We start from the raw sequence: 27905 nt of genomic DNA, 5'->3' as shown, positions 1-27905 counted from the left end.
AAAGCTTAAGTCTTTTATTTATGTATATAAATAATCTCTGATCAGTACCATCATACCCAAGCTTTCACACTTAAAAATGAAATTGACTAGCTTTTAAATTTTTTCATAGTGCTTTTAGATTAAAACTATAGGTTTTAACACTGGTCTCCTAAAATCCTCAATAACGCAGGAGTTTTCAATCTTAGGAACAGTGGAACCCCTCATTTTAAGTTTATATATCAATGCGCTTCGGTCACGTCTACCAAATATCAAGTAATTGTCAGAGATTTGTGGAAAGCGGCTATTTCCTGAACTGAAGTGCTGTATCCATGTTGTACCTGGCACCACCATTTGCGTCCACAATGAGAAGGTTTCGCCTGCAATAAAAAAGATATTTTAATATGCGTATTTTAAGGAAATAAAGGTTTAAATTTAATTAACAAAAGAAACTTGCAACTAATAAATTATACACAACTATTAATAAGCAGTCAATGTGTAAAGCTATTTAAACTAAATTAAAATTTTAGACAAATTTAGATACTGTATTGCATCAAACAGGCCAATGCTACAATAAAGTCTACCAAACCACAAACTAAACATTCATACTATGATTTTTAACGACTAAGCACTGAAAAAACAGTAAAAATTAAGTTTGCTTTTCATGGTATTGTAACTGCAATAATCTGTTACAAAGTTTAATAAGCCACGGAGACCTTATGGTCCTGAATTTGATTAGAAGATTCCATTACAAAGCTATTAGTTTCAGATTTACTATCTTCTAGTCTAAAGCAAAAGCTAAATAGACAAAAAAAACCCACTTAAATTTACCCGTGCACCATCTATCACCGTATAAAAACTTTGCTATTTTCTCCTAACCTAAACTAAAAAGAGCCTGCTCTTTAGATATACATCAATGGAATTTCTCTAGTATTAACTGCGTCTAGTGTTTCAAGAGAATATTTATACTGTAAGGAGAGATTTATTCAAGGGAGTACCGTAGCAAATCCACATCAAAGAGTAAGTTTTCCCTAATTATAGCCATCTCCTTCAGCAAGATAGTTTGGTACAGCCATCCAGTAAAAAATAAGATTAGTTTCCTCTTGGAAGAAGGCACAGTCTTTAATAAACCCTTGCAACAAACTAGGGGTCAGAGCATAGATTAATTTAGACATGTCCACCAAATTCAAAAACAGTTAGCAAACTTCCGCGAACCAAATAACTACAAAACCATTAGTGCAGGATTAACACCAGCACAGTGTCTCCATCTCCAAGGCTAATAGCAAGTGCACCAGAGGAACTGGTGAAACTGCTAAGTTGTGAAAGGCCACTGCCACTAGGAGGATTAACATCAAAACTTTATTAAGTAACAGGTCGCAGAAATTCCGAATTGTTTGCCATGGGTGGCTTAATGGAGGTGCCAGAAAACCTTTTTTAAGTAAAAACACCGGTCAGAAGAGTATCTGCATGGTCATCCGCTTAAGTGATAAACTTTCTGCTAATAAACTCTGATTTCCTAAAACCAATTTAAATTATGTGCGAGAATCAAGAGACTCAAGAGTGTCAGCACACAAGAGAATATGCAAGCGCGTCTTAAGCATAAGAGATGATAAAGTGGTAGTCATATCCACCATTATTACTACTTTTGGCAGGTTATATGGAATGTGGAATTGAAACTTTCCCAGCATTGAAAATTCAACTGTCATCAACTTCCAGCAGAGTCCATTTGGACTGGATCCAGACATTGTTCAAATATTTAATTATCTACTTTAAGCTAGCGTAGCTTTTATCCTACCAAGGTATTCGGGATGCAGCTTTTATCCTGGATAGGATAAAAGTGGTAAAGGTGTACATGTTTTTTTATTTACTTCAGGAAAATAGTAGAAAATGTGGTCCCATTAAAAGTAGTGTAAATTTCCGAATACATTGAATAGGGAACATTACCTAACACCTGACCTAGCCTAGTAGTTCCCAGGTCACAGACCTACCAGGGGCCAAACCCCCAGGACCCCTTACCAGGTAACAGACATTGCCTAGGGCTACCCTGGACCCCCTACTCAAAATCACACTAACAAACCGGTGCATATCTTTTAAAGTCGCAAAAATTATAAATATCTCTGAAGCTTAGGTTTCAAAAAAACTTATTAACTCACCAAAGAAGTTGTATATAACCGGGAATTGGCCTTCCTGGGTAACCGCTACGTAAACCGCTTCACAAGCTTCATTGCCGACAAAGAACACAGTCAGTTCTCCAGGTGTATTCAGTATTGTTGAATCAAGCCAGACTAAGTTTCCATAATCTATTTCATAGGCCTGTTTTAAAATGAAAAGATTAAACAAGGTGCTTTAGAGATATAAAAGTTAATTAAAAAAAATTCCAAACTTTAAACTCATTCTCTGCAACCAAATCTTTAAAATCCAATCTACAACATACTTTATAATCATGTCATCTGCTCCCCAGGTATATCACTACCAATTTTGGCATTTCTCTTCCCCCCCCCCTTTGTTTGCTTTATTTAGGTATAAGAATCTCTCATGATATTTTCACAGTTGCTCCAGCTACACAATACTCTTGTCTTCAGCCTACTTTCCTTCTTGCCAACTGGCCATCCACTCTAGTAGTAATAGAATTGGCCGGTCAAACAAATCTATATCTCTCAATTCCAATCTACATAATACTAAGATCAAAGACTTTCAAAAATATATCTCCAAATCTTTCAATAGTTTAGTAAATCTTCACTAGCTACATAGTTTAAGAGTTTTTTGCCATTTAAGATCAAATGGCCCACCCTTCCAAATGTTCAAATATTCTAAAAAGCCCAACAGCACATTGGCTTCTGTTCTATTGCTCATTAAAAATTCCACTTTAATTTTCTAATCCATAGTTTCTTCCCATCATCCTCAAATATTGGCATCCATGAAGAGACTGGAACTGACTAATAAAATAGAGACTGGAACTGACTAATAAAATAGAGACTGGAACTGACTAATAAAATAAAATATCAAAGTTAAAAAAAAACTTACTCTCAACTCGTAGATAGGACCAAGAGGATTTTCTACAGTCACAATTATAAATAAGACCACTTGGCTGTGGATTTTCAGCAATACTGCATCATCTATGGCAATCCCCAGTCTAAGAGTTTGCCTTACTACTCCTCCAACCCATACTTCACCAATTCCTCCATTACTTCGGAAAATTACAGAATATCCTTTCTTGTCCAGGGCTTGCACAGAAATTTCTGTAAAAAAGAAATGGTAAAAACTTAAAGCAACTTCAAATAGCACTGCATACTGCTGTGTACAGTAAATTCCATTGCCCCTTAACATTATCTAACCTCAGGAAGTGATTAATCCCTTCACTGGTTCAACCAGAAACTTTGTCTATACACAAATAGAAAAACTCATGGCAAAGCATTGACAACACTCATGGTAATATTGTAGTTACTATGAATGCAAGGAAAAGAATTATACCATGAAATTTCAACTTTGAATGGTTGATCCCTAGGTCAGTGAGGATATTGTCAGATTTATATCTAATAAGGATTAACATACATGGCCTTAAAGACATTCTCACTTAAAAAGATTAGAAAGAGTTTTTATAAATTTGTTTAAAGTTTACGCACAAGGTCAATGTAGTTAGACACATTACATTTAGTGAAACTTAAAATTACCCATAAGCTTCAGTACTGTATGCAATATATCGCCAGTCTGAAATATATAAGTTTAATTGCAGTTTATTATAAATTAAATCCATTCCATTGGAGAAATGGACTGTAGACTCGCTACAGAACCTTTGAGATGGGTTGATGAATAGGATGGAAGAAGGCAACTTCTGCATGAATGAAAAGTACATTAAGTTATATGAAAAAGAATAGTTCAATAACATAACTAATACAAAATTATAGAAGCGAGGAATTGGAGTTAATTCTTGTTAATGTTAAGGTTTTAGTATCTAGCGAATGTGGGTATAAAATGGAACGGTAGTGTTGTGCTGGATGGGTCTATAGTTAGACATTTAATGAAAGTTACTGCTGTGAAGGATCCAAGATGTGGTCTACTATGGTCTATTAACATGAGCAGGCCCAAGAACAATTGAGTAGCTCTAGTATCAAACGCTCTAAAAAGCACGAATTACGTACACTGATTATTTATGGAATTTACCCAACTGGAGCAATTATGTCGAGCAGGCCCAAGAACAATTGAGTAGCTCTAGTATCAAACGCTCTAAAAAGCACGAATTACGTACACTGATTATTTATGGAATTTACCCAACTGGAGCAATTATGTCATTCAAAGGTGGCAAGATTAAGTGGATATATTTTAAATCTTAATTTAAATTAAGGCATTAAACAAACATGGTAATTAAAACTTTAACATTGCAGAACATTAACCAATTAGTAGGTAACTAATATTGTATATCTATAAGCAATACTGTATAGCTATTATTACTGTGTAGCTCCAGATACTACATACGGCATTTGCCACCTACCTTACAACTGCCCTACTGTAGTGCTTTTTTCTTTTAGTTAATTTTTATTCAAACTAACTTGCCCAGATCATTCAGAAAAGTTAAAGTACCTAAAACTTAATTCTTAGATTGAAATAAAGTTGCTATATAGTTTACAATGCTTTCACAAACCCTTACTAAAAGCCACTACACACCAAGTACTGCAACTTAAAAGATTGAGTTTCTTGAGCTTACGTTAAGACTTCTAGTACCTTAAGCTTACACCTACAAAGTAGTGATTTTAAACAAAACTGATAAAAAAGTTTTCACTAACCAAATGCTCCAGAACGAGAAGCTTCCCTCCAGTAGGATTGGGTCAAATCGTACACGTATGTTATTGTATAAGATGCAGAATGCAAACTTAAACTCCGCTTGCCAGCAACAATTTCTTTTGAAACAGTCTCTGCAGGGGACAGAATCTGCACTCTCTGAAAATAGGGGACAATAATATTGGAATAAGAATGTGCATGTATGCTAAATATTAAGTTTTAGATACACCTACATTCTTGGATAGATTTTTTTCTCACCTGGATACTGTTTTCAAAGACTTCCCACAATGATGAGGTTTGGTCGCTACATTGGTTGTTCGTGGGAGAACCGGCAGCTGCTATGAATATCCTCTGTAAAAAAAAAAAAAAAAATTAAGAAAAAAGTCTGTCAACCTGTTAAGAGAAATCTACAAGACTTAAATTTAAATCTCTCTGGACTTACCGCGTCTTCGGTTACTATATGCACCCAATCGTGTACGTAGCCAGTTTCGGACAGAGACTGGTAGAAGTTTAGTGTGTGTGTAACATTGTTCCAGAGGTACACTTCTGCATAACACTGGTTCTCATAGCTTAAAACAAGGAATGTCTGCCCATATGCCTGCAAATATAAACAGCAATCACTAAAGATTAATTTCCACCAAATATCTAACATTACTAGCACAAACATACAAATGACATTCTCAGCCACCCTCAAAAGTAAAAATTTAAACTTACATTAAACGAGATGGAAGAGTGCCTTATCTCCGGGAAAAATTCTGAGTAAACAAAATCAAAGCAGTCTCCTTCATAAAGAGAGTCTTCCAGTTGGTCATACAAACTCACAATAGAATTACACATACTAGTATAATCCTCCTGAAATCAGAACACAGAACATTAATGGATTATCAAAGAAATTATGTCATATCAGAATAGAAAACTTAGGGGTCAACCTACTTTAATCTCTGCTGTAGAACTACCAAATCCTGACAGTGTTAGGGCTGTGAAGTTGTATAAACTTCCAATTTCCAGTCCATCTACCCTTCCAGAAACGACCAAACCGAGCTGCAACAGTAAATATTTCCACTTTCAATTTATCAACTTTCCAGTTCCAATTAGTCACTTTACTTTGGAAAATTCATATCTTAATAGATTAATCTTACAACTACCATATAGTGTACATTGTATACCATATAGTGTAAAATTCTAAAATGTCAAAAATTAATTCAATGTCAATCCTTAGTAGTCATTGATTTAACAGAACTCTTAATAGACTTCTTGACCTATGTAATTGCACCATTGATACACTGTAAAGCTTCAAGAATATTGACATACAGTACCTACCTCAAACGTAACAAGTTGTGTAAATGATAGTCTACCAATAACTATTGAGGAACTATCCTTGAACATAGCATTGTTGTACAGCGCTGCTAAATTAAGGCCATTTATCAAGTACGACGAAGAACTTAATGATGAAGTCACAGCAGAGTTAAGTCTCACAAAACCTGAAAAATTTAATGTTTAGTTCATTGCACAATAGATTACAGTAATTCTTCCACTAAACTACACCCAAGACTTAAAATCCCACTTACCACTTAACTCTCCTCCATCAGATAAGTTAAGTACTTCAGAGCGCAGTTTTATCTTCACTTCTCTGCCAGTTTTTCCAGTTACTTCAATATTTCCAAGTACTTTGGTTGTCCCTTTTATAACTGTTGTTCCAGTAATTGTCTGACCATCAATTGCCTTAAAAAAGTAAAGTGCAAGATTAAAAGCTTCAGTTTGGAAGATTACACTTATTAACCAAAAAATCCATACAACCTAAAGTAAAGAAATACCTGCATAGTTAATTCCTTCAGATCTGGCAAGTATACACCATTAACCGAGCCACCAACTTCAACGAAAGAGGAGGAAACTGTTGCTATATGAGAGTTCACAAGTACAGACTGATCAGTTGTTAGCGTCAAGTAGTCTCTAAGGAGGCTTCTTCCATTTAAAAAAGCTGCTATCACATTTCCTTCAACTACCAAACTCTCCTCAAATATCTATTAAAAAACAAATGGAGCTTAAAAAGGTTTAAAGTCTTAAGAATTAAACTTCAGAAAGTTTCAAGCATTCAGAAAGTTTTAAGCACTCAAAAAAATTTATATTACTGTAGATCTTACCAATTCACTTTGCAAGTTCTCTTGGCCAGTAATGTAAACTGCATCCCGAAGTAATGCACGGTAGTCTATACGGTCTATAACACCCTGTTGAGAAAAATTTATTTTACTAAATGCATATACTGTAAACTTTAAAGCTAAAGTCACAACCAACTTCAGTACTTAGTGAAACAGTCACACCAACTACTATTACTTACTTCTACCAAGAGATTCTCAGCAGTTGTCCAAGGAGCACTCAAGATCCCGTTTATTGTCATGGGTCTGATGACAACTTTGTCAGTACTACGCAATATGACGTTGTTCAAAAACTCTCCCAGATTGATATCATTGAGACTCGACACAGTCAGACTAGTAAATTGTGTAGAGGCTGTGAAGGATTTCTTTCCAGTTACAAACACCGCACCGTCTCTTACTCTGACTGCATCGGATAACAAAGCCAAGAGATTTCTTCCATTAAATTCTCCATTTATTACTAGCTCCGACACTTTGACGTTCCCATTGAAATTGATAGATCCTGAAAATCAATAAGGAAATTTAAACAGTGAAATTCTATAGTAGACCTCAAAAGTCTAGTCTATTAGTTCAGTACTGAGCAGCCATATTACTGTATCTATTTTTTATTCGTGACCAGATTTATCAAATTCCTCAAAAGTACAAATCATCAATTATTAGTTCACCAATGAGCAGCCATATTACCGTATCTCGATTGAGTATTCGTGACCAGGTTTATCAAATTCCTTAGGTCAATATCTCTAAATCTTCCTGTCAAATGAACATTTTTCTTCACTACAATGTTCTCAAAGTGGTAATCGGCACTAGTTTGTTGGTCCGTATTCAGGGTGAAAAGTCTGCGCGACAGATCTACACCATTTGTCGTTTCTGAATTTATATTACCCTTCACATTGAAGCCATTCAGGAACAGTTTATTACCTGCAAAATTGTATATTTTAAGTTTAATGCAAGAAATTAGGATGCCTTAAAGATAGAAATTCCTTAACCACTAGGTTAAAAGTAACCACTATCCAATTAGTAATGTTCTGATTAGTAAGGAATTTTGTTCTAGCAGCAAATCAAAGAATTTACTCCCTTTGTAGATAATGTGCTTTTTGCCATGAAAGAATCATAAAAAGGCAAGACTGAGCTCACGTTATGGACTAAGTCAGTCTTGCTTCAATGTCTGGTTCTTAAGATTTTCTGCCCCATGAATTTTACAGACCAAGTATAAATACGAAATGGTCCATGCAACAAAATTCCTGGCAAAACAAATACTCCATCCATATCTCTCCTATAATTTTCAAATTCCGAGAAAAAGTAGTCTCTCCCGCAGAAGAGGGTTTTTAATAAATCAACGAATTCTTTCCAGTTCCTTGGTAGGTAGTTATTTTTATTAAGACAAACAGCTAATTTTCAAATTAGGCCAAGAAAAACAGAAATTTTAATTGCCTGACAGTAAAATAAAAAATTATTGCACTTGGAGAAATTTCCCAATTTCTTTAACCCATCACCATATTAACTTGGCTCTGTAGATAAATAATAGTTTTTAAAATAAAGAGCTAAAATACTTTAAACTTAATTGGTTAAAATAAAAAATCTAAGATTAGAGATTGTGGTTGGTCCATATCTATCTAGGTTTTATAAAAAAATAACTTTTGAAAGACTTTCAAAGAATTAGATTTAGAATGCATAACTATACTACTTTCAGATTGGTTAAAAGATGGTTATCTTTACCACTTGACAATTTCTCTCATCTGCTCAAATGTTGATTAGACAGGGGCCCTCGCCCAAACAAATAATTTAATTGAGTTTCAAAGTAAATAATTAAAACTAAAAATAAAGTCTAAAAAATGACATTTGAAAATACATATTATGTATGATGGCCAGTCTTATGGCCAAGAGAATGAGCTCTAAATATGAGAATCTTCTAAGTTTTAATAATCTAAAAGTTTTAAGTTTTGACCTTTTTAGATATAAAGTTCACTAAAACTTGAGTAAAGCTTACCAGCAACAACTTGATAGCCATTGAAGTTGATGTAGACTGCATCATCCCTCAAAGTCGCAAGATTGACACCATTCACAAGCCCATTCACGTTGATACTTCCCCGTACTTCCATATCCGCAAAATAAATTTCCCCAACAAACTGTCCATCCTTAGACAATTTTGCTGCTCTTGAAAAGAGGTCATGCAGGCTTATTCCATTTGCACCTCTTCTATTAAGGGTATCAATGGCTCCACTTGATACAATATTATTAATAATGACTGAACCACTTATTGTAGAGTTCCTGCTATCTGTAACTATATTATTCTCTATCTCCTGAATGCTAATCCCATTTATGCTGTCAACCATTAAGTTTCCAACTACGCTAACAGGACCATCAATGACCAGTGTTCCAGTATGGGCTACACTGGTTTTCAGAGAGAGCCTTCTAGCAGCCAAGTCTGATAAATTAATTCCATTGAGAGAAAAGCCATTCAGTTTGATGTTTTTTACCATCAAATCGCCAAAGGCCGCAGAATTAAAGATCTGTTCAGCAATGAAGGTTTGATCAGTGTTCTTTGTCATTACATTACTGAAGTCTATGCTAGAAAGTTTGCCAGAGAGGCCTAATGCACTTATGAAAACAGAGTTGGTAAACACTTTTTTACCAATCACCACTTGACCATCTTTATTAAGTTCCAGCGCAGAGCTTAGGAAATCTGCCATGTTAACACCATCTACGAATACTGAAGTAGCACTGTTTAAATAAACAGACTGCACAAAGGTTTTAAGGCCACCTATTACATGGTTCTTGGTGGTTGTGATTAAGGAATCAATGTCCTCCCCATTCAAAGAGCCCTTTATTTGAACATTTCTACCCGAAAGCCTGGAAAGGAACCTCTTGTTACCGAACACAGTTATTGATGAATCGTCATAAAGAAGTTCAGAAGAAAGAGCAGAGAAATCAACACCATTAACCAAACCACTGTATAGGAGTCTTTGGGCAGTGACAGGCCCGACAAAAACTACATCAAACACCCAAGGGTTTGAAGTAGGTAACTGTGAAAGGCCTCTACTTATTTCTGCAAGATTCACACCATCTAATATGTTTGATCTGATCTCTAAGTTTTGTCTAATGTCAACCCCCTGACCAAAAACTATTTCAGAGATTATCTGACTTGTGGATTTGGTGATCAGCTTCCCTGGACTTATCCCATCTACATTACCTTGAGGTCCAAAATTCAAAATATCAAACTTTACATTACTGAAGCGTTTTTGTCCGCCAAATACAATAGGAGTATTGCTCTTCCTTACTGGATAGTCGAAGCTTCTATCATTTAATTTACCATCAAGCCTGACATTTCTTACCACTACTCTTCCTCCAACAGTGAGCCTGCCCTTCACAACAGAATCTTTATTTTTAAAAACTGCATTATTAAGGAAACTACTAATTCTAATACCCATTATCTCCGATACATCTAATGAAGAAATTAAGATTTCCCTATTAACGGCTAAAGATCCAGTCACTTCCCCACCAGTTAATAGTAAGGCATCTTGGAATAATGATGCAAGATTGACCCTGTTTATCAAATCCGATAGGAACAGGTTTTCAACCTCAATAGACTGGATTATTACGTGACCTGAAAATTGTAAAACCTTATTAAAAATTTATTAAAGAGATTATAAGAATGCAAAGCATAACTATTTCAATAATAGAATTTAATCAAAAGACTAAAAGAATGAGATTTTTCTTACCAAGAGAAGCCAAGTCATTAATCTTTACAGCCTTTGTGATATCTATCCCAGCAATTAGAGCCCCGGGCCTTAGTAATATTTCCTTGGCAAAGAATATAGAGGAGTAAATTGCGCCTTCAATATCCTGATCTCCTCTCTCCACAACCAAGTCTCCCACAGGAATATCATCCAAGAAGTTCAAGTTTAGTTCCCCAACAACGATTCCATTGACAAATTTCTTCGAGCCACTAACAATCACGTCGTTTCTCAACCTGTAATATATTTGAAGATAAGAGTACTAAAGCAAAGTTCCTTGTAGTTAAGTAATTGCTCAACTTTCGTTAATTACATAGATGCGCTAGGCTACCTATGTTTATTAGGTAAACCATAATTAAATTTATACGACAACAAATGTTCGACACCGAAAAATGTGAAAACTGATTCCGCGAAGTAAAATCTATATCTGCTCTTCACAGATTAGACAAAGGCAGCCCTCTCACCATCCCCCCCCCCCTTTTAACACCATTACAGATATTAAATTATCCTCCTAACCTTTCAAAGTCTCAAAATACTTCACTACCTTCAATGTCTTACCCCTCAAATTGTTTCCCCCTCTCCCTCCCTTTTAAACCCCATCTCTCCAAATTCCACAGCTCCGTCAGCCTACCCCTAACAAGCTTTAGGTCTAAAGCTAAGGTAATCAGCCAATATACAGAACACAACAACAGATTAGTAAACTTTGGATTATAATATTTTTTGGATGGCTTGAAAGTGTTCTAGGAAAAAATAAACTTCAAAGGACTTATATTCTCAACTAGTTTTTCATTGGCACGGTGCCAGAGTACCATTGATAAAATTTAAAAGTAGAATTACATACAAATTGTGCACTTAATCACTGTCTTTCTCGAAGAACTATCTTTGGTTCGTTTCTCCATGCATGAAGACTTATACGATCTAGGCGAGCACCAACTAATAATTATTTAAAATGCAAAGTTATGAGCTTGGTTTTTTATTACAACGTACCTTACAAGGTTCCTCAGGTTATTATCCAGTCCTGTGACAGACCCATCCCTGTCCAAAGGATTACTAACCGCCACGTTGTTCGTAATCAAGGTTTGAAGATCCAGCCTCGGGTTTATTATCGTTAAAGTTCCACCAATCTGACTACCACTGACTTGACCATTGATCGCATCTAAATTCAAATAAAGTAGATAATCAGGTTATGAAACCATTTTATAATCATTTAAAGTTATACCAATCACTGAAGAAAAACTTTTACTCACCGCCAAGTTTCTTCTCGAAGTCCTCCAGGCGATTTATAATACCATCCACCCTATTCCTTGAACTGTTGAACCTGTTCAGGTATTCGGTATAATCATTAAGGTTAGAGCCACCAATGTCCACTCCAGGAAACGAGAACGTGTTCGCAACCAACACGTTAGTTACTAGTGTCTGGGGAAAAAAATTTGTCGACTTAGATTTCTACTTAACATGGCTAGTAAATGCTAATGATGACACTACATGGCTAGTAAATCCTAATTATGAATTGCAAATTTAAGGATCCAATGTTTTAACCTAACTAGGGACAATATCCCAAAGTTAAATTTTTGCCTTCTGAAGAATATGTATAGTCAATTTTGTCATTTATTTGCAAGCAGCTGTACACAAACTATTGTATTAATTTTGACTAGACTTTTACTGGGTATCAATCAAGCATTTTCTAAGTTGCAGCATTGAACTAGTAGTACTTATTATTATTATTGCAATGCATTTCGTTTGTGAACACCCTTGGGCAAATACTACTGAACCAATTTTCAAACAACACTTTGGGGATACTAATAGTTTGACCAAGGACAAATCACTCCAACCACATTCTCATACATTACTCTCTATACCAACTCTACACATGTGCATATGGGGTTCCAGTTGTAGATTCAGTCAGGAAGATATCCATTAACTTATTTCTTTCCACTTGCCATCTCTTACCTTGATTTATACTCTTACTTGCTCTTCATGGCTTAGTCCACATCCCCCCCAAAACTCATGATCACTTCACATTCTCACAAACACTCCCACAACCATCATATCCCAGCTCTGTATCTAAGCACTTTCACCCAACATTGCTCATCAAAGTCCTTATCTGTTTTCCACCCTACACAGCTGGAGTCACTACCTGTTGTCATCACAATGCCACTACGTTCTCTTCGTGCTGCCTCTTGGCATCCTCTAACCAGTACACAAAACCTCTTGCCTGGGATGTGAAGTGGTACACTGCCAACAGATAGTGAAATTTGCCTCACGATCTCTTCAATGGGTTTCGAATCTGGCAGTTTCACTCTTACTGCTCCTCTGATGGTTGCTAGCCCATCTGACAAGGTTTGGATATCCTGAACAGGAGTAACTCTTCATATCCCAATCTTGGCAACATACTTTAATTCTCAATGACATAAGGTCTCCCTTAAGAACCATCAGATATTCTACCTTTCTTACGTCTAGCACACAAGATGTTCAGTCTGGACCAGAGTTTATTTAAGTGTTCCTGCAGAGGGAGAGGTAGTAGATGAAGTGCAGTCTGTTCAAAGTTACAGTACAGTAATTTCAGATGTGTGACTGCAGCTCTCTCCAAATTACTCCCACCTGTCAATTCTAGAGAGACAAGCTGCTTCTGTAATGCATTACCCATGGCAGTCATCAGTTTGTTTCCACAGGTGGACAGACATAACAGCCTTTGAAAACTTATCTGCTAATCTTCACTTGTGATGCCAGGGTATTTAGTCTTGCATGGAAGAGACCTCTAACCCTATATGGGGTGAAAGATCAATCTCCCATAGACATGGTGCTGTAATGAAACGGCACCTTAGCTGTTTTGTCTATAAGCTTCTTTGGCTCCCCCGACCAGACATTTACTCAGGTTAGTGGATCTGCTATGCTCTACATGACTTTGGAGAGACTAATTCAAGGTTCCAATGCCTTTTAATGCCGTCACAATCAAAGCCTAAACGTCAAACTGTACCAGAACCGAACGACTTTCTTCAATTACATGGAGAGGATTATCTAGTCAATCCTTTATTTTCTAGGTTTTTTTTAGTAGTAACAATTCTTCACACTATGGTATAAGCAAGATGCGTGGCTTCAAGTAACTCCTTGACTGATTCTCCATGCTTTCAAAGTGGATACAGATTACCATTCAGCCGAGTACTGTGGCTGTGTGTTTTAAGCGCCAAGCTGTGCAGTACCAAATCCAATGCATAGCACCCTTCAACACTACCCAATTCATGGTACTTTATAAAGGCAAAACTTATTCCTTAATCAAATTAGTCTGACCATTTAGCATCCTGCATAGTTCTGCCTACTTCCAACACTACCAGTCTAAACTACTAGTATTGCACCACACTAGCGCTGATTCCTTCTTTAGCATTAAATATCCCCTTTAGAGGTTTGAGTCTCTACTCTCCCAACTGCCTTCCTGCCCCTTACCATTGACCTCTCCAAACCCTATACTCCAATTTCACACGGCTCTTTACGTAGCTACAAGCAATTATGTTACCCTGCAATGGGGTAGAAGATCTACTAATGTTCCACAGAAAAATCTTACTCAGGGTAAGAAGAAAATTTCAGGTCTCTCACTTCCCTAGCAGTAAAATTGATAAGTTTTAGTTTGGCTAAAAATATCAAAATAACTTGCATGCATAAGGTTACAACTAACTAAATCTTACCTGAGAAACCATTAGGGACTGTGTAATGGTTATATTAGCATTTATATTTTGGAGATTAGAGGTCAAATCTACACTATTCCGCAACTTTTCCTCAGCAGCACTCTTAATTGCTGATTGAAGTCTGTACTCATCCTGCAAAATTTTAAATATTAAAAATCATACTACCGATTCCTAGTGGTCATATACTCTAAGTCTATACAATCTACTCTTCACTTCTATACAGCTTATGAACTTACATTGAACTTGTTAATAGTGTTTTCAACAATCAGATTTTCCTGCCACCTGAAGTCTTCAACTTCTTCCAGGTGGGTAACCAAGTTGAATAAAACGGGTCTACTTTGACCAGGTAGCAGCAACTGCAATAAAAAATGAATATAAATATGAAAAGTTCAATGATATTTGCCCATGGAAAAACAAATTTTCAATCAATACCAAAAACTAAAATGTACACTATACAGACCCTTATTCCACTTTCTTGAGAGTATCCAAAGCTCAAATGCCATAGTGTATCCTCAAACTGCAAGTTGTATACTTTCACCTGGAAAAAGAAATGGTCAAAGTTTTTTAAGATTATCTGAAAAGCAATCTGGCACCTTTCTAATCCTTGAGTTACCACCAATAAGATTTTGCATTCAAATTCCATTCTAGCCCACTTAAGAGTTGCAAACCAACTAGAACATACCTGCGTTAATCATAGATTGCAGAGGGAGAAAATTTTAAAATTAATAAAAAAAAAAAAGCTTGTGCAAGAATGAGAATTTGTGGAAGGGGGGGGGGGGGTTCACCTTACAAAATCAAAAATTCCTTGAATGCTAAATCAAGACTCCTACATACGCCAATAAAATTTACGAGACTAGGGAATTTTCGTGGATCTATCGCGTCAACCTTTTAGTTTAAAAGTAAAGATATTCATGTATTGCATTCTTCCTTTTGATCTAGTTTACTTTACTTTTATACCCACCATGGGTATGAAAATTTATATTTTGGCTCTGAAAGCCAGACTAATCCAAACCGTGCAACTACAGGTCATTAAATGCGAAAAGTTATTAGTTAATTATAAGTTGTAGCTTTCACTCTGCCAAGTTCCTTTGGGAAATTTATGGATTGAAAATTTCTTATTTTTCCTGCTTCTAAAAGTTCAGTAGAAGTACTGCACCTAGTTTTTCCTAGATTATCGACTAGGAAAACATCCCACCCAAGATCTTTTGTACAACCTAGCTATAGATCGAACGTAAATGTACCAAAGTATTTCTGAAACCAAGACTTACCTTACGGAGGATGTTGGGAACAACTGTCCTGTCAAATGTATAGATCACTAATCTAGCACCAGATCCAGCGAGCAGGACCACCTCATTTCGACATGAAAGCCACTGGAAAACAAAACATTCTAATAAATAGGTTGACATGGAAAGTATTCTTACTAATTTCGCAAATTATAATTATACACAAGTTCCAGCTAAGCTAAAACCCTACTTGCAAGCAAGAGGCTATAAGCCCAAGGGCCCTAACAGGAAAAAATAGCCAAGGGAGGAAAAGAAATTAACTAAAAGATTAAAAATCAAAATTTTAAAAACAATAACAGATTATATATACTGTAAACAAAAAGTTAAAAGAAACACCATGGAATAGCATGGCCAAGTGCACTTTGGCAAGAGAACCAATATAGAAACACTATTACAAGGAAAATATATGGTCTTACATTTATAGCCAGCAAGTTTTTAAATTCCCGTATATCCTCGTCAACATTAATAGAAGTAAGGCTGTTGTAATAAAGGCCATTTTGAATATAAATTCTAATGGATGTTCTTGAGACCAAGTAGAGGTAATTTTCAAATCCAGTAGCAAATGTACCCCAGGCTATTACTGGACCGAGTAAACTTAATCTCTGAATCCTCAAGAACTTGAACTCTCGCCACAGGTCCTCCTGGGGAAAAGAAAAAGGAAAAATCTATTAACAGGTAAAAATTTAACCAAGCTATGCTCTAAATATAGTTAGAACCAAATTTATCCCAACCCAATATAAAAACTCTAGACACTTATCTAACATATACTCTAGTAGGAATGTCAAGTACATATCTAGACAGGACTAGCAACACTGTCCAGTAAATCATAATGAAAACTTAAGTTGTAGTAAAACCTTAGACAAGCATTTGACATAACCTTTGTACATTTCTTAATGAACAAAATCCAGGATCATGGATATCTGTTAATGCAGATAATCTTAAGTAGTACTATAGTATTTCTCCCGAAATTAAAAATGGAAATGTTCAAGGAATATAACGCATTAATGCATAGTGTATTTTTTATATGTAAAATTTAATGCATCATGTATTTAACTGCTCCCCATATTTGTGTTCCATCAACCAAGTTTGTTGCAGAGAGTATTCTAGTTATTTAATAAACTAGATAGTAGTATCTATGTATCCTTAAATAAATTGAAAGCTTTATGGAAGACATTTTTGCAGGTGTATTTTTGTTAGATATTTATAATGTCATGAAAAATACACGACAGAACGCCTAGGTTTAGCAAAATTTGGAAATCTGAAATTGCATATAAAAATCAGAATATACATCCGTTCGGCGAGATCGGCGTTACTCTATGGACAAGTGTCGTAGTAAGACCATGAAAATCTCCCATAGATATAGTAGATTTGAGAACAAAGCCCTCAGAATATTTAGAGTTTAATGGCAGGACAGTATTAGAAATGAAACCAAGATTACCAGAGAGCCACATGTGGATGAAATCATGATGCGGGGTAGATATATATGGGCATGCTCCTCACACTCTAAGAAAGTGGTTTATCAAACCTTCAGCTGGGATCCACAAGGCATTAGAAGAGTTGAAAAACCCAGACCTACATGGCCAAGGACTAAGATGTGCGAAGTGCGATATTATGAATGGAGTAGTATTTAATTAAAATCTAAAAATAACACCTTTGCATCAATATAGAGTACAAGATTATTATGAATAATCATTAAACTAATCCCTCTATTTGAAGTTTCATTAACTGAATTAACAACACTTCATGATGTGGCCTTCAGTTTTGTGAAAGATTGAAATAAATTACCAATTATTTGAGGAGGAGTCATAAAACAGGTAGAACAACTAAGGATACTTAGGCTGTACTATAAATCAGGAGGGATGATTTGAGGCCAATTTTGAGAATTTGATAAAAGCAGCATGGGGAAAGTGAAGGGAGGTAGTAGGAAGTTATGCGATAAGAAAATGGCAATCAAGGTAAAATCAAAGATCTATAGCAAAGACCAGTGTTTATTTATGGATCAGAAACTATCTTTAGGACAAAGCTGAATAATTAAACTTAGGACAAGCTGAAGAAAAGGTAGAGAGAACATCAAGGTAGATTATGGGAGTATAATCACAGTTTGATAGGAAAATAATTAAATAAGAAGGATGGTGGATGTAAAGATTACAGAGATTAGCTAGGGAGGAACCTGTAAGGGGGATAAGATAAAGAGGGAGGCAGAATTAGAGAAAATGAAGGCTTATATGAAGAGGTTTGGTGGAAGAAGATGGCTTTGATCAAAAGGCATTGAAAAGGACTCTTCGGGCAACAGACCCCTAATGCAAGGATAGCTGTAGAGGAGGAGAAGACGAAGGTTGAAAACCTGACAAGATTTTTAACTTATGAACAAGGAAATTTACCCCATGTAGAAGGAAGATTCTCATTTACTGTATAATAAATTCCAAGATTTATTTTTGGAATCTTTAATCAGGTTTAAGATTAATCTCTCGGGATTAAAAAGTAAACCCAAATTTGTCAAAAGCGCAAAGACACCGATTGATTATAATAATTAAGAAAGTGATATCCAGAAAATAATTCTAGATCAGTTAAAAAATTCTTACCTTAAGCTCATAAACTTGAAGTCTGTCACCATCAAGAACAGTTATCATTAGCCTTCCACCACTCTGGCTTGCTTTCATAGCACTACCTTTTGCTTTCCATATTGTAGACAGCCTAAAAAATCGAAACTTTTTGTAAATTTTCAATATTGTACTGCTAGACCACACCTTCCCAACCCCAATGGCCAGACTCTTCCTTCCCTGTTAGCTGGATTGGGTTTTTGGAATACGGCATACATAATTTGGCACAGAGCCTGTGAAGCCATTTAGCACCCAAGTGTAACTGGAACATTTAGGTTACACATTTTGGTAAAAATCTTTACTAAAACCAAGATTGAATAGAAGTTTCAAGTTAAACTATAGTAATGTAGAGCAAGTGCATATAAGGTACAAGGAACAGTTTTCGAGACCTTGTCCCAAAAACTACAAATTCTTCCCAATTTGGAAAAAACTAACTCCATATATTTCACCCATTATTATGAATACTTTACATGGTAAAATTATATCTCAAAACTATTTGATTGACCTTACCCAGCTGATATGGCTGTATCAGAGGAACCCACTGATAGTTCATGTAGTTGGTGAATCTGTTGACCTGCTGAAAAAGTGATCAAAAACCTCTTCTTTTTCAAGATGCCATAATGATTAACATAGGATTCCCCATATCCTAAGTGCGTCACTGGATGAACTGAAGTCAGCGTGCTAAGTCCGGTAGCAGAATGTACCACTTGCAGGTCGAGGCGATCCTGCATTTTATGTTAGAGAGACCAAAATTAAAAATTAAATTGCAATTTATCACTTGCATTTTATAGTATAACCAAATTAGAAAATACTAGAAGTGTGATTTATCACTGCCAAGATTTAAAATTCACTTACAAACTCATAAAAGGATACCACTGTAGCTTTAGCAGTTATTAGTATCTGTTTAAGGCCAACTGTTGGAACTACGTATTCAAAGCCCACTGCAGCATCCAATTCCAGTTTCTTGGGACCTAAAGAGGGAGAAAATATTTTATCTGAACCTATTTCATCACTAATATATTAAAGAAGTTTAAAGATTTTTAGAACACATACCTGCTTCTGGACAATTGAGTGTCTCTGTGCCACAAGGAACACACGAATCTCCGTTGAAACCTAGTGCATACTTGCAGAGACAAGCACCCGGTACACAGCAAGCACAGTTTTCATGGCTTCGACCACTCTGATAAGTCAATAAATTAGTATTCTTATAATATTCCTTTTATGTATAACAAAAATATATAGTTAGATAATCTTACCAGAGGGCTATAGTCCAGTTCTTTTAGAGGTAGATTTGCACCAAATTGCAACGGTGCCCATTTAGCTCTGAAAAGTTTCCCGATTGCCGATTGGTCAGGAAACTTTTCCAGAGCTAAAAGGGCACTGCTGCGAGTGTGCAAATATGCCTCGCTAAAAGAAATTGACTATAGATCCATAGTTAGATCATCTTACCGGAGGACTAGATCCATCGCAACGACATCCAGTAGTCGTCTTCGTCCATTCATTGCGTACTTTCAAAACTTGAAGAGCACCATCTACCAGTACATACCCAAAGCCATCTTGAGCCTGCAAAAAATTAATGTCAAAGTCAAAAGACAAGTTGAATAACTAATAAAATAAATAGAACTTAATTTGCAATAAACTTTCCAAATTTCTTAATCTCATTAAAAGTTACAAACCTTGTAAATTGCAGTCAGATTTGCAAGTTGTAGGGGAAATACATCAGTTATTGTTAGACTTCCCACATACCCGATCAACTCCATGCTATCTATAACGACAACTAGAAAAAGAAAACTTCTTCAGTATCCCGATTATACATTTCACATAAATTTAGTTCAGCCAATTTGTATTACTTATCTGCTTCATGAAGATTATTTTCAGGAAATAAATTAAATATTATTTAATCTATAAAATCCTAATACAAACCTTCCCTGTTCCCAACTCCTGTATCATAAGTATATGAATGGCCAAAACCAGATGTATGAGAGGGAAGGACAGCAACAGGGTCATAGGTTTGCCTCTTTATTCTTTCCATTTTGTTTAGATTTTCCTGGTGATTTCTCAGTTGCTCTTTATACATTCGAAATACATCTGTCTGGAGGTCTTCTAGTCTCTCGTCAAGTAGGAGATCCAACTGCAAACAATTAAAATTAATTTCTCCAATACTCATTCCTTAATAGAATGTTACTATGCCAAGACTTTCATAAATCTATTCTATTGACAAAGCATATTCAACTTAAAAGTACAGTTTAAAACATGAAAATCCCTAAAAATCTCTTTAGAAGAGTACCTATATATAGATAGTCTCAAACATTTCCATTCACCATTTTTTTTTTGGGGGGGGGGGCACTCAACACGTACCTTTTGGGGATCCATGCGATAAAGTTCATTAAATCCATCGGTGCTACCTGTGGCTTGCATAAATTGCAGTTGTATAGCAGCTACTAAAGGTAAGAGCCACTTCATGGCTGTGCCTGGAGGTAGCAGAAAGTTAATTACTACCAACACAGGTTAGTTACATAAAGAATAAAAACTTATGGGAATAACATGAAACCCACAACTTATGCACTAACAGCAGAGTAATTCAACCATACTAAAGGTTTGAATTAAGTTTAAGATTAAAACATTAAACATTAAATTTAAAAATATTTAATTTGTCAAATTTACAGCAGAAAAGAATTTGATTTAAGAATTTGAGGCAGCAGATTGAAAGTGCAACAGAGGGTAAAATCCTGCAGTAGCAATGCAATAGCTCAGAATGTGAAAGGTCAGAATGAAAGAGGCAAGGAAATTTGAACAGGTCTATTAGGTCAAGAGGGAGGGGAACTATTAATGCAATATGGACAAAGCTTGGCATTGGGGCCAAAGGAATGCCCCGAGGTGCGCCAACGAGTGAGTGCTCCCTTCCAGAGCTCAACCAACGATTGGATTAGATATGTTTAAGGCCAAAGCGGTCAAGCACTGGGACTATTAGTCAAATTTACTAAAATTTACAAGTATGATAGATTTATTCATAAATTACCTTCAATCATCACAGCACACTGTTAAAGAGCACTTATTAAATTACTACTTTCTAAGTACAATGGTTTGTATTTGTTTAGGAACAGGTCTTTAAAAGTTCCAAAATAAAGTTAGTCACATTTTATAAAGGTTTTCAAGAACTCTCCATGTTTTATCGAAAAGTCATCTGCCCGTTAATTTATGGTAGAAATTATGGTTAAACAAAGCTAAACCCAACAAGACAGAAAACTTAAACCTTTTCCTCCAGGAGTCAAGTCTCAGGTTTCCCATCTTTTCGACACTTGCACACACCAAGTTACTCATTTTAACAGAAGAGAAAGGACCGTTCTTATTTTTTTTAAGTCCCAAGGGAACCTATTTCATTTTATTAAAGTAATTTTAGGACACGTTATTACATCAAAAGATATGTTTAGTCTTTTTTCAGGGATAATACCCTCAAGGAAGCATTATAGGGTTCAATAGTTCCCAATATAAGAAAACTGCAATTATTTAAATTACTGAAATGTTAGATAGTCTATCAAAGTTAATGAAAATTAAATAACCTTTAAGAATTAAAACATTTTACTATGAAAGGTTTGCTATTCAGCTTCCTTTACTTGAAAAATTTAATCTTTATATGAAGAGTCAGGCTACCCTAAATATTTAAGCTTCTCATTTAAAGCAAGTTTTCTATCATTTGTCGCAAGCTTTAAAAAAAAGCTGAGAGGATAACTAAAGCCTATACTTACAAATTAAAAGATTTTTCTTAGTTTGATTTTAATTGTTTGTATTAAGAGTTTCAGTCCACAGGCCAGGCACTATTTTAAGATGCCAATCACCATTATAACACTAATATGATACAAGTACTAAAATACTAAATTTAGATGGATAAGATCATTTAAATATTTAGTACTGTAGTCCTAGAATATCAGCTGTATATCAAGAACTGTATACTTACAAATCTTTAGCAGCCTAGAAATGTGGGTAAAAATGCGGCCAAATAAACTAGAGGCGTTTGTGACCAAGAAAATCTCTATCATGCTACAAATGAAGATATACGGCACCATATTTATCAATGGTAGGCATTGATCAGTGGCTACTTCCTCTAATTAACGGTACTAACGGTACTGCAGAAGACCTTGCTATGGTATAGTGTATTATGATATGAAACTTACAGGAAGACACTCCAAAATCAAATAATTTCTTCAGTCTTGGGTAGTGGCATAGCCACTGTACTGTGGTCTTCCACAGTCTTGAGGTAGAGCTAGATCTCTTTCAAGGTAAACTGGCACTAACTAATCTCTTTCCCTTTTGTTTTTAATTTTTTTTTCATATTTTATATATGAAGGATTTATTTCGGCGAATAAATATTAGTTTGTGATTGTTCTTTACTTAAGTTTATTTCCTGGTTTTATTTCCTTACTGGGCTATTTTTTTCCTCTGACCCCTCTAGTTTATAGCATACTACCTTTTGCTTTATGTTAATAATGACAATTAATGTAGAAGGGTCTCCCGAGTTTGTGTCTTTAGTGGCAAACTATGATTAACAGTTCGCTGGCCTTTGTGTACACTTTTGTATTCTGCCACTATGCATGCAGTAGTATAGGTCAAATAATTGTCAGCATTTAAATTACTATTTAGCACTTCAGAGCTGTAGGAAAAGTTCGGCTGTCTCTTCAACAATTACATATAGCTAGAGGAATGGTAACAGTTTTTCTTTTAGTTAATCATATACACGAAGTATCTAACACCGATACCCATGGGTAGGCCTATTGCTCTAAAAAAAAATAGAATGACTTTCAAATGCATAAATATAGTCTTAGATTTATAGACTGTAAACCAACTTTAAAACTACAAGAGATCTTATTAGATTTAGTAATTGTTCTGAACATTTCCAAGCACTTAATAACTAGATGCACGGGCTCTGGCTATATTAACTTTTAGAATAGATTTTATTAGTTTTGCGATTAATTGCCAATAAGCATTTAAACCAAGATAGTGTCTTTACAATGATATAAGTGTGCGGGACTGGTAAAATAAGCTAAATTTATATCTTTCGCCGGGACCAGCAAAGTAACAAAAACGGTAAAGTTCATTTATAGACTACAACCCTTGTTAATCGGAGCCTAATCTATACTCAAAAAGTATAGCAAGCTGCCATATCCGCTTAATTTAAATTAAAACTATTCCAGCCTACTACGCTTTAGTTCAGTTCAATATAATTTATTTGTCGGAATAAATCTTGAAAATCTTATCTACTGGAAGTTATCCGAGAGAGCACATTACATTCCCTTCAGAAAGTTTCAGCCACATTGATTGTAATGCCAGTTTTTTTTTTTCTAATTTTAGACTTTAAATCAACAGAAAGACTAGTAATTGCACTTTTTGGTATTTGTCAAAATATTTTACGAACTCTGCGCGGTCTTAAAATGAATGTGCTTCATACACTTAAATTTGCGCGGTCTTAAAATGAATGTGCTTCATACACTTAAATTAATGGCATCTTCAGTAGCTTTTGTTTTAACAAATCTTTCTAAGACTAAGTAAAAAAATCAACCAATTATTACTATTTGCGAAACACTATAATAGGATTGCCCTGTCAGATATAACAGGATGTCACAGATTTTTCAAAGTTCGGAACCTGTACGTGTAACATGAATGCTACTGGGATAATAGTATTAGAACACACAAAACAAGCAGAAATTTAAGAACCAGTCACAAAGTTTGAAGCTAACGTGGTTTAACTTTTTTAGCAAGATGTATTAATAGATATTTAGACCAGAGTTTCCAGCATACCAACCAAGACAAAGCGGCCCCGATACTCTACAATAGGCTCCCACGAGACATCCGAATATTTTAAGAAATTGAGGCTTTCAAGAGGAAACTATTCTGAGAGAGTTTTGACAGTGATAATCAAACTGTAAGCTAACAATAAGAATGCCTCAAGTGTAATTTTAAACGATTCTGAATGAACATAAAACAGTAGTGTTCCTGTAGCGAGACCTATTCCCCGGCTGTACAATAAGAGATAAGCAGCCCTTAAAATTTAAATCTGAATTATACCCAAGTTCCTAAATGAAAGGTTGTTTGAAGTTTAATCTTTTATTGAGAGACCATCTGCTCATAGTTTAAGAATATTTTCTACTAGAAGTACACGTGTGTTTAATGTCAATATCTAACCCATACTTCGCCCAAATGGTTAGCTCATGTATAATACAAAGTTTTAGTACGGGTTTCGTCGTACATTTAATAATAGATTGTGTTTATATGAAATCAGTGGCCGATTTACTATTTCCAAACTACTGCTTTTGACTTTGATCACAATGAATTCAACCAGTCAATGAACCGCCGCTGAAAGGAATTGCTAGAACCTATCACTAAAATAAATTTGTAGAAAAAAATAACCGTTGGATTAGTGGAATGTCAACACTTGCCGCCACTTCCAAAAGCGTCAATCAAAATTGGCTTTCCGAACACCAGATATGAAGTCTAGCTTTTTAACACCCCCCCCCCCCCCTTAAATAAGCAGAAACTATGGTCCTAAGTTCATATGGTGACCAGCTTAACATGCTGAGAGGGGTACTTATATTTTTAAGAACTAAAACCTATTTTAGCTCCTGTATTGCAAGGGATTTCACTGTGCGATAAGATCAGAAAAAACTTAAGTAACGTAAGCTAAGTTTTCTCTTGTAAATATTTAGTTTATCAAACCATCCGATTTGTGCAAATTATAGTATAGTAATAAATGGTCTAGAGCCAAGTTGAATAAGCTTCCATGCCTTTACGGTAATTCTTCAGAAACTGCATCAATTAATCTAAAATCATTTTTTCATTTTACCGTATATTTCCAATGAATCCGTTTAGATTCCTTGAGGAAACTTTATATTAAACCCGCTTTTCACCCTGGAAACTTCAGGGAGTTTAGAACGGGGAAGTAGCAAAAGTAACAAGTCAAATGCATAACAAGAATTCTAGTTTGGAAACCCACATGGTCCGTGTAAATGGTCCGTGTAAGTGGATGGAAGATTTACAAAAGTCTTAATGATTTTTTCTCAGCTATGGTTAGCTACGCGATCGAAATTAATCTTAAAATAAAGCCCCATGGCCAGGTGTCTTCGATTTCGGGATATTTTGCATTAACACGAGCAAATTTAGCTATATTCTAAATTTTACACATCACCGAAATGCATGAAATTACATAATTATAGTAATTTTTTTGAGTGATTTAATCATGCTGGAACGGAAGGAAAGGGAAAATTGGCAGGTTTGTAGAACAGGGAATTTGTGCTAAGTATTTGGAAGCTCCATCATACAATTTGCTACTCAACACAGGCGACGCTTATGCTTAAGAATTAGATTATGTGAGCATGTTAAATCACTACTATTACACTAGACAAATTATGAAATGCGTAGCAACTCAATTTGCACTGAAAACCATCAGTAGGCTTACACAGTTTCTACAGATTTTACTTCCATTTGAGAATGTGATTGTACTCAAACTGGAACTGTAGGGGGAAACACCGCCAGTTTTTGAACCGGAAATTTGTGCAGAAGTACTTATAAGTCATACATGTTGCCCTAGAACACTAGAAATGCTTTTACTTAAATTAAGTCTGAGCATGTTCAATTAGTGCTTCTATACCACTTTTAATTATGAAATTCGTTGTAACAGAAATGCAAAATGTTAAAGAGGAAAATCATAAGTCAAATTAACGCCAGAAGCCACATCAACTTAGTTAGCCATACAATAAGATGAGATGGCTGTTTTAAAGTTTTAAGAAGTATTCAACCAAACAAGGATACTAGCGAACACAAGACAGGTAGCTATTACTCCGCTGAAATCCTATCAGAACATATCTTAAAATACCCAGCAAGACTTATCCTAAAATAGTTTAAATTGGTTATGAAACCCATTACCCCCACCCCCTTGAATTACGCCATCACACGTCATAATTGGATCACAAATCTGCCATTAATCTGTAATTCGTTGAACTAGCGTTCGCGTAAACAAGTATGGAAAAGGGCTCATTAAAGTTAAGCTTGTCAGAGTGGAAACGGCTCTCCCAACTTCGGGGATATACTGTAGGTAAAAACTTAAAAGATCATTTAATTCCACCTTTCGAATAATTACTATTTATAATGGCTCTTCACATTCTCTTTCCTTGTAGGCGATAATTTTAATAGTATACAGTGCGGCATGCTTCTGAAAACTTTACAACTTTACATGATCTTTAGGTTATAAATATTGCGAAGTATTCAGGGTTTCTTAAACACTGAATCGATGTTAACCTAAAGAAACCCGCATTAAAAAAGCCAAAATTGAATAGCCTACAATTACACCATAATTATCTAATTGCAAAATTAACCAAATCGAGCAGTCAAATGACCGAGCCAATACAAATCTATCAAGCGTTGAAGCTGCCTCAAGTATATGCACCTTAATACAGTACCTGGGCACACGTCCTGATTATTTAACAGCAGATCGACCAGTGAAAATTTATAGATTAAAAGCAACGTATAACTTTCTCACAAAGGCGGTACTAAAATTGTTCACCCCACAAAGATTTAGATAAATTGGCATAAAGTATATGATAGTACATGAATGTAAACATAAAAACACCGTTAATACCAAGGGGTTACTTGTGGTAACAAAATAGAGAATATTTTCTTCAATAGCTAAATTACCATACCACAAGCAAGTATAACTGAAAAGTTCTCAGGCAACTGGTCTAAAAAGCAATTATATCAGTAATATACACCTTATTCAAGATGAACGAAACCAATACTTCACAAGACAATAAATACAGAATAGCACATCTAAATCTCGCTTTACATCTAAGATTTGCAAACGAGTCAACCTACCTTTCTTTGCGACAGTTCAGGGGCAAACAATTTCTCTCAAAAGAAAAACACCAGCAGTACAACACACAAGGAGAACTAGACTGTTCTTCGACAGCCAATGAACTGAAGTAACTCATTTCTTTAGGGTTCGTCTATAACTTCTTTGTAGCTCGCAACCCCCCCCCCCCCCCACCCTTTCCGCCTTATATGTCTTCGTAAAAGCAATTGGCGGATTGTAAGGGGACGCCCCTACCCCCTCTTCTTGAGAATTTACTCGTAGGAAATTTTATCTCATTCAGGGACACATTTTGAATTTGGTTGTTTCATTTCATAATCAGTATGATAAAATATTCATCGTTAGGTCCAATTTTATGATATATATAGAATATATGTATGTGGTGTATATATTTCCTCGTAATTGGAGAGTGGCAGCCAAAAAGAAAATGACAGAACTACTATTCCGAAAGATTGAAGAGCTAGACAACCGTTATAGTAGTTACCCTGTTTTCCACTAAAACATTTGGAAAATAAAATTCATATTCGTAATAAAGTTTTAATTCCAACACATAGAAAAATGACTATGTACTACATATTGATGATAGCGATAGAAAAATAATTAGGACCACCGATCGAGATGTTGTTAAGTCTGAAGCAAGACAGAAAATGTATAGGCTATATTGACTAAATTGACGGCGAAATTTTAATTTGTGGCTGTTATTATTATTATTATTATTATTATTATTATTATTATTATTATTATTATTATTATTATTATTATTATTATTATTATTATTATTATTATTATTATTATTAGAAATGATAATAATAAAAGGGATTTAAAAAAAATTAAAACAGAAACCCAAAAAGT

General features: G+C 35.2%; 1 protein-coding gene across 1 annotated transcript; it reads right to left on the bottom strand.

The window, feature by feature from the left end:
- Nucleotides 1-27194, bottom strand: LOC137658875 (uncharacterized). Its single transcript, XM_068394000.1, has 32 exons — nucleotides 27059-27194; nucleotides 20558-20670; nucleotides 20123-20330; nucleotides 19876-19976; nucleotides 19649-19762; nucleotides 19253-19379; nucleotides 19055-19170; nucleotides 18710-18924; nucleotides 18182-18293; nucleotides 16016-16240; nucleotides 15585-15686; nucleotides 14777-14854; nucleotides 14553-14672; nucleotides 14317-14448; nucleotides 11884-12052; nucleotides 11624-11792; nucleotides 10622-10872; nucleotides 8890-10506; nucleotides 7587-7820; nucleotides 7088-7404; nucleotides 6894-6977; nucleotides 6567-6773; nucleotides 6321-6474; nucleotides 6073-6233; nucleotides 5686-5793; nucleotides 5467-5604; nucleotides 5195-5350; nucleotides 5011-5103; nucleotides 4758-4911; nucleotides 3001-3215; nucleotides 2130-2289; nucleotides 1-356 (listed from the first exon to the last, which is right to left on the bottom strand). The coding sequence occupies exons 2-32, from the start codon at nucleotides 20660-20662 to the stop codon at nucleotides 115-117; spliced, it is 6384 nt and encodes a 2127-aa protein (XP_068250101.1). The 5' UTR covers nucleotides 20663-20670; nucleotides 27059-27194; the 3' UTR covers nucleotides 1-114.
- Between the last annotated feature and the right edge of the window lie 711 nt (nucleotides 27195-27905).

This window comes from Palaemon carinicauda, chromosome 19 (assembly GCF_036898095.1).
Source record: "Palaemon carinicauda isolate YSFRI2023 chromosome 19, ASM3689809v2, whole genome shotgun sequence".
In the NCBI taxonomy this organism is placed as follows: domain Eukaryota; kingdom Metazoa; phylum Arthropoda; class Malacostraca; order Decapoda; family Palaemonidae; genus Palaemon; species Palaemon carinicauda.
This window is presented reverse-complemented; position numbering and strand designations above follow the sequence as displayed.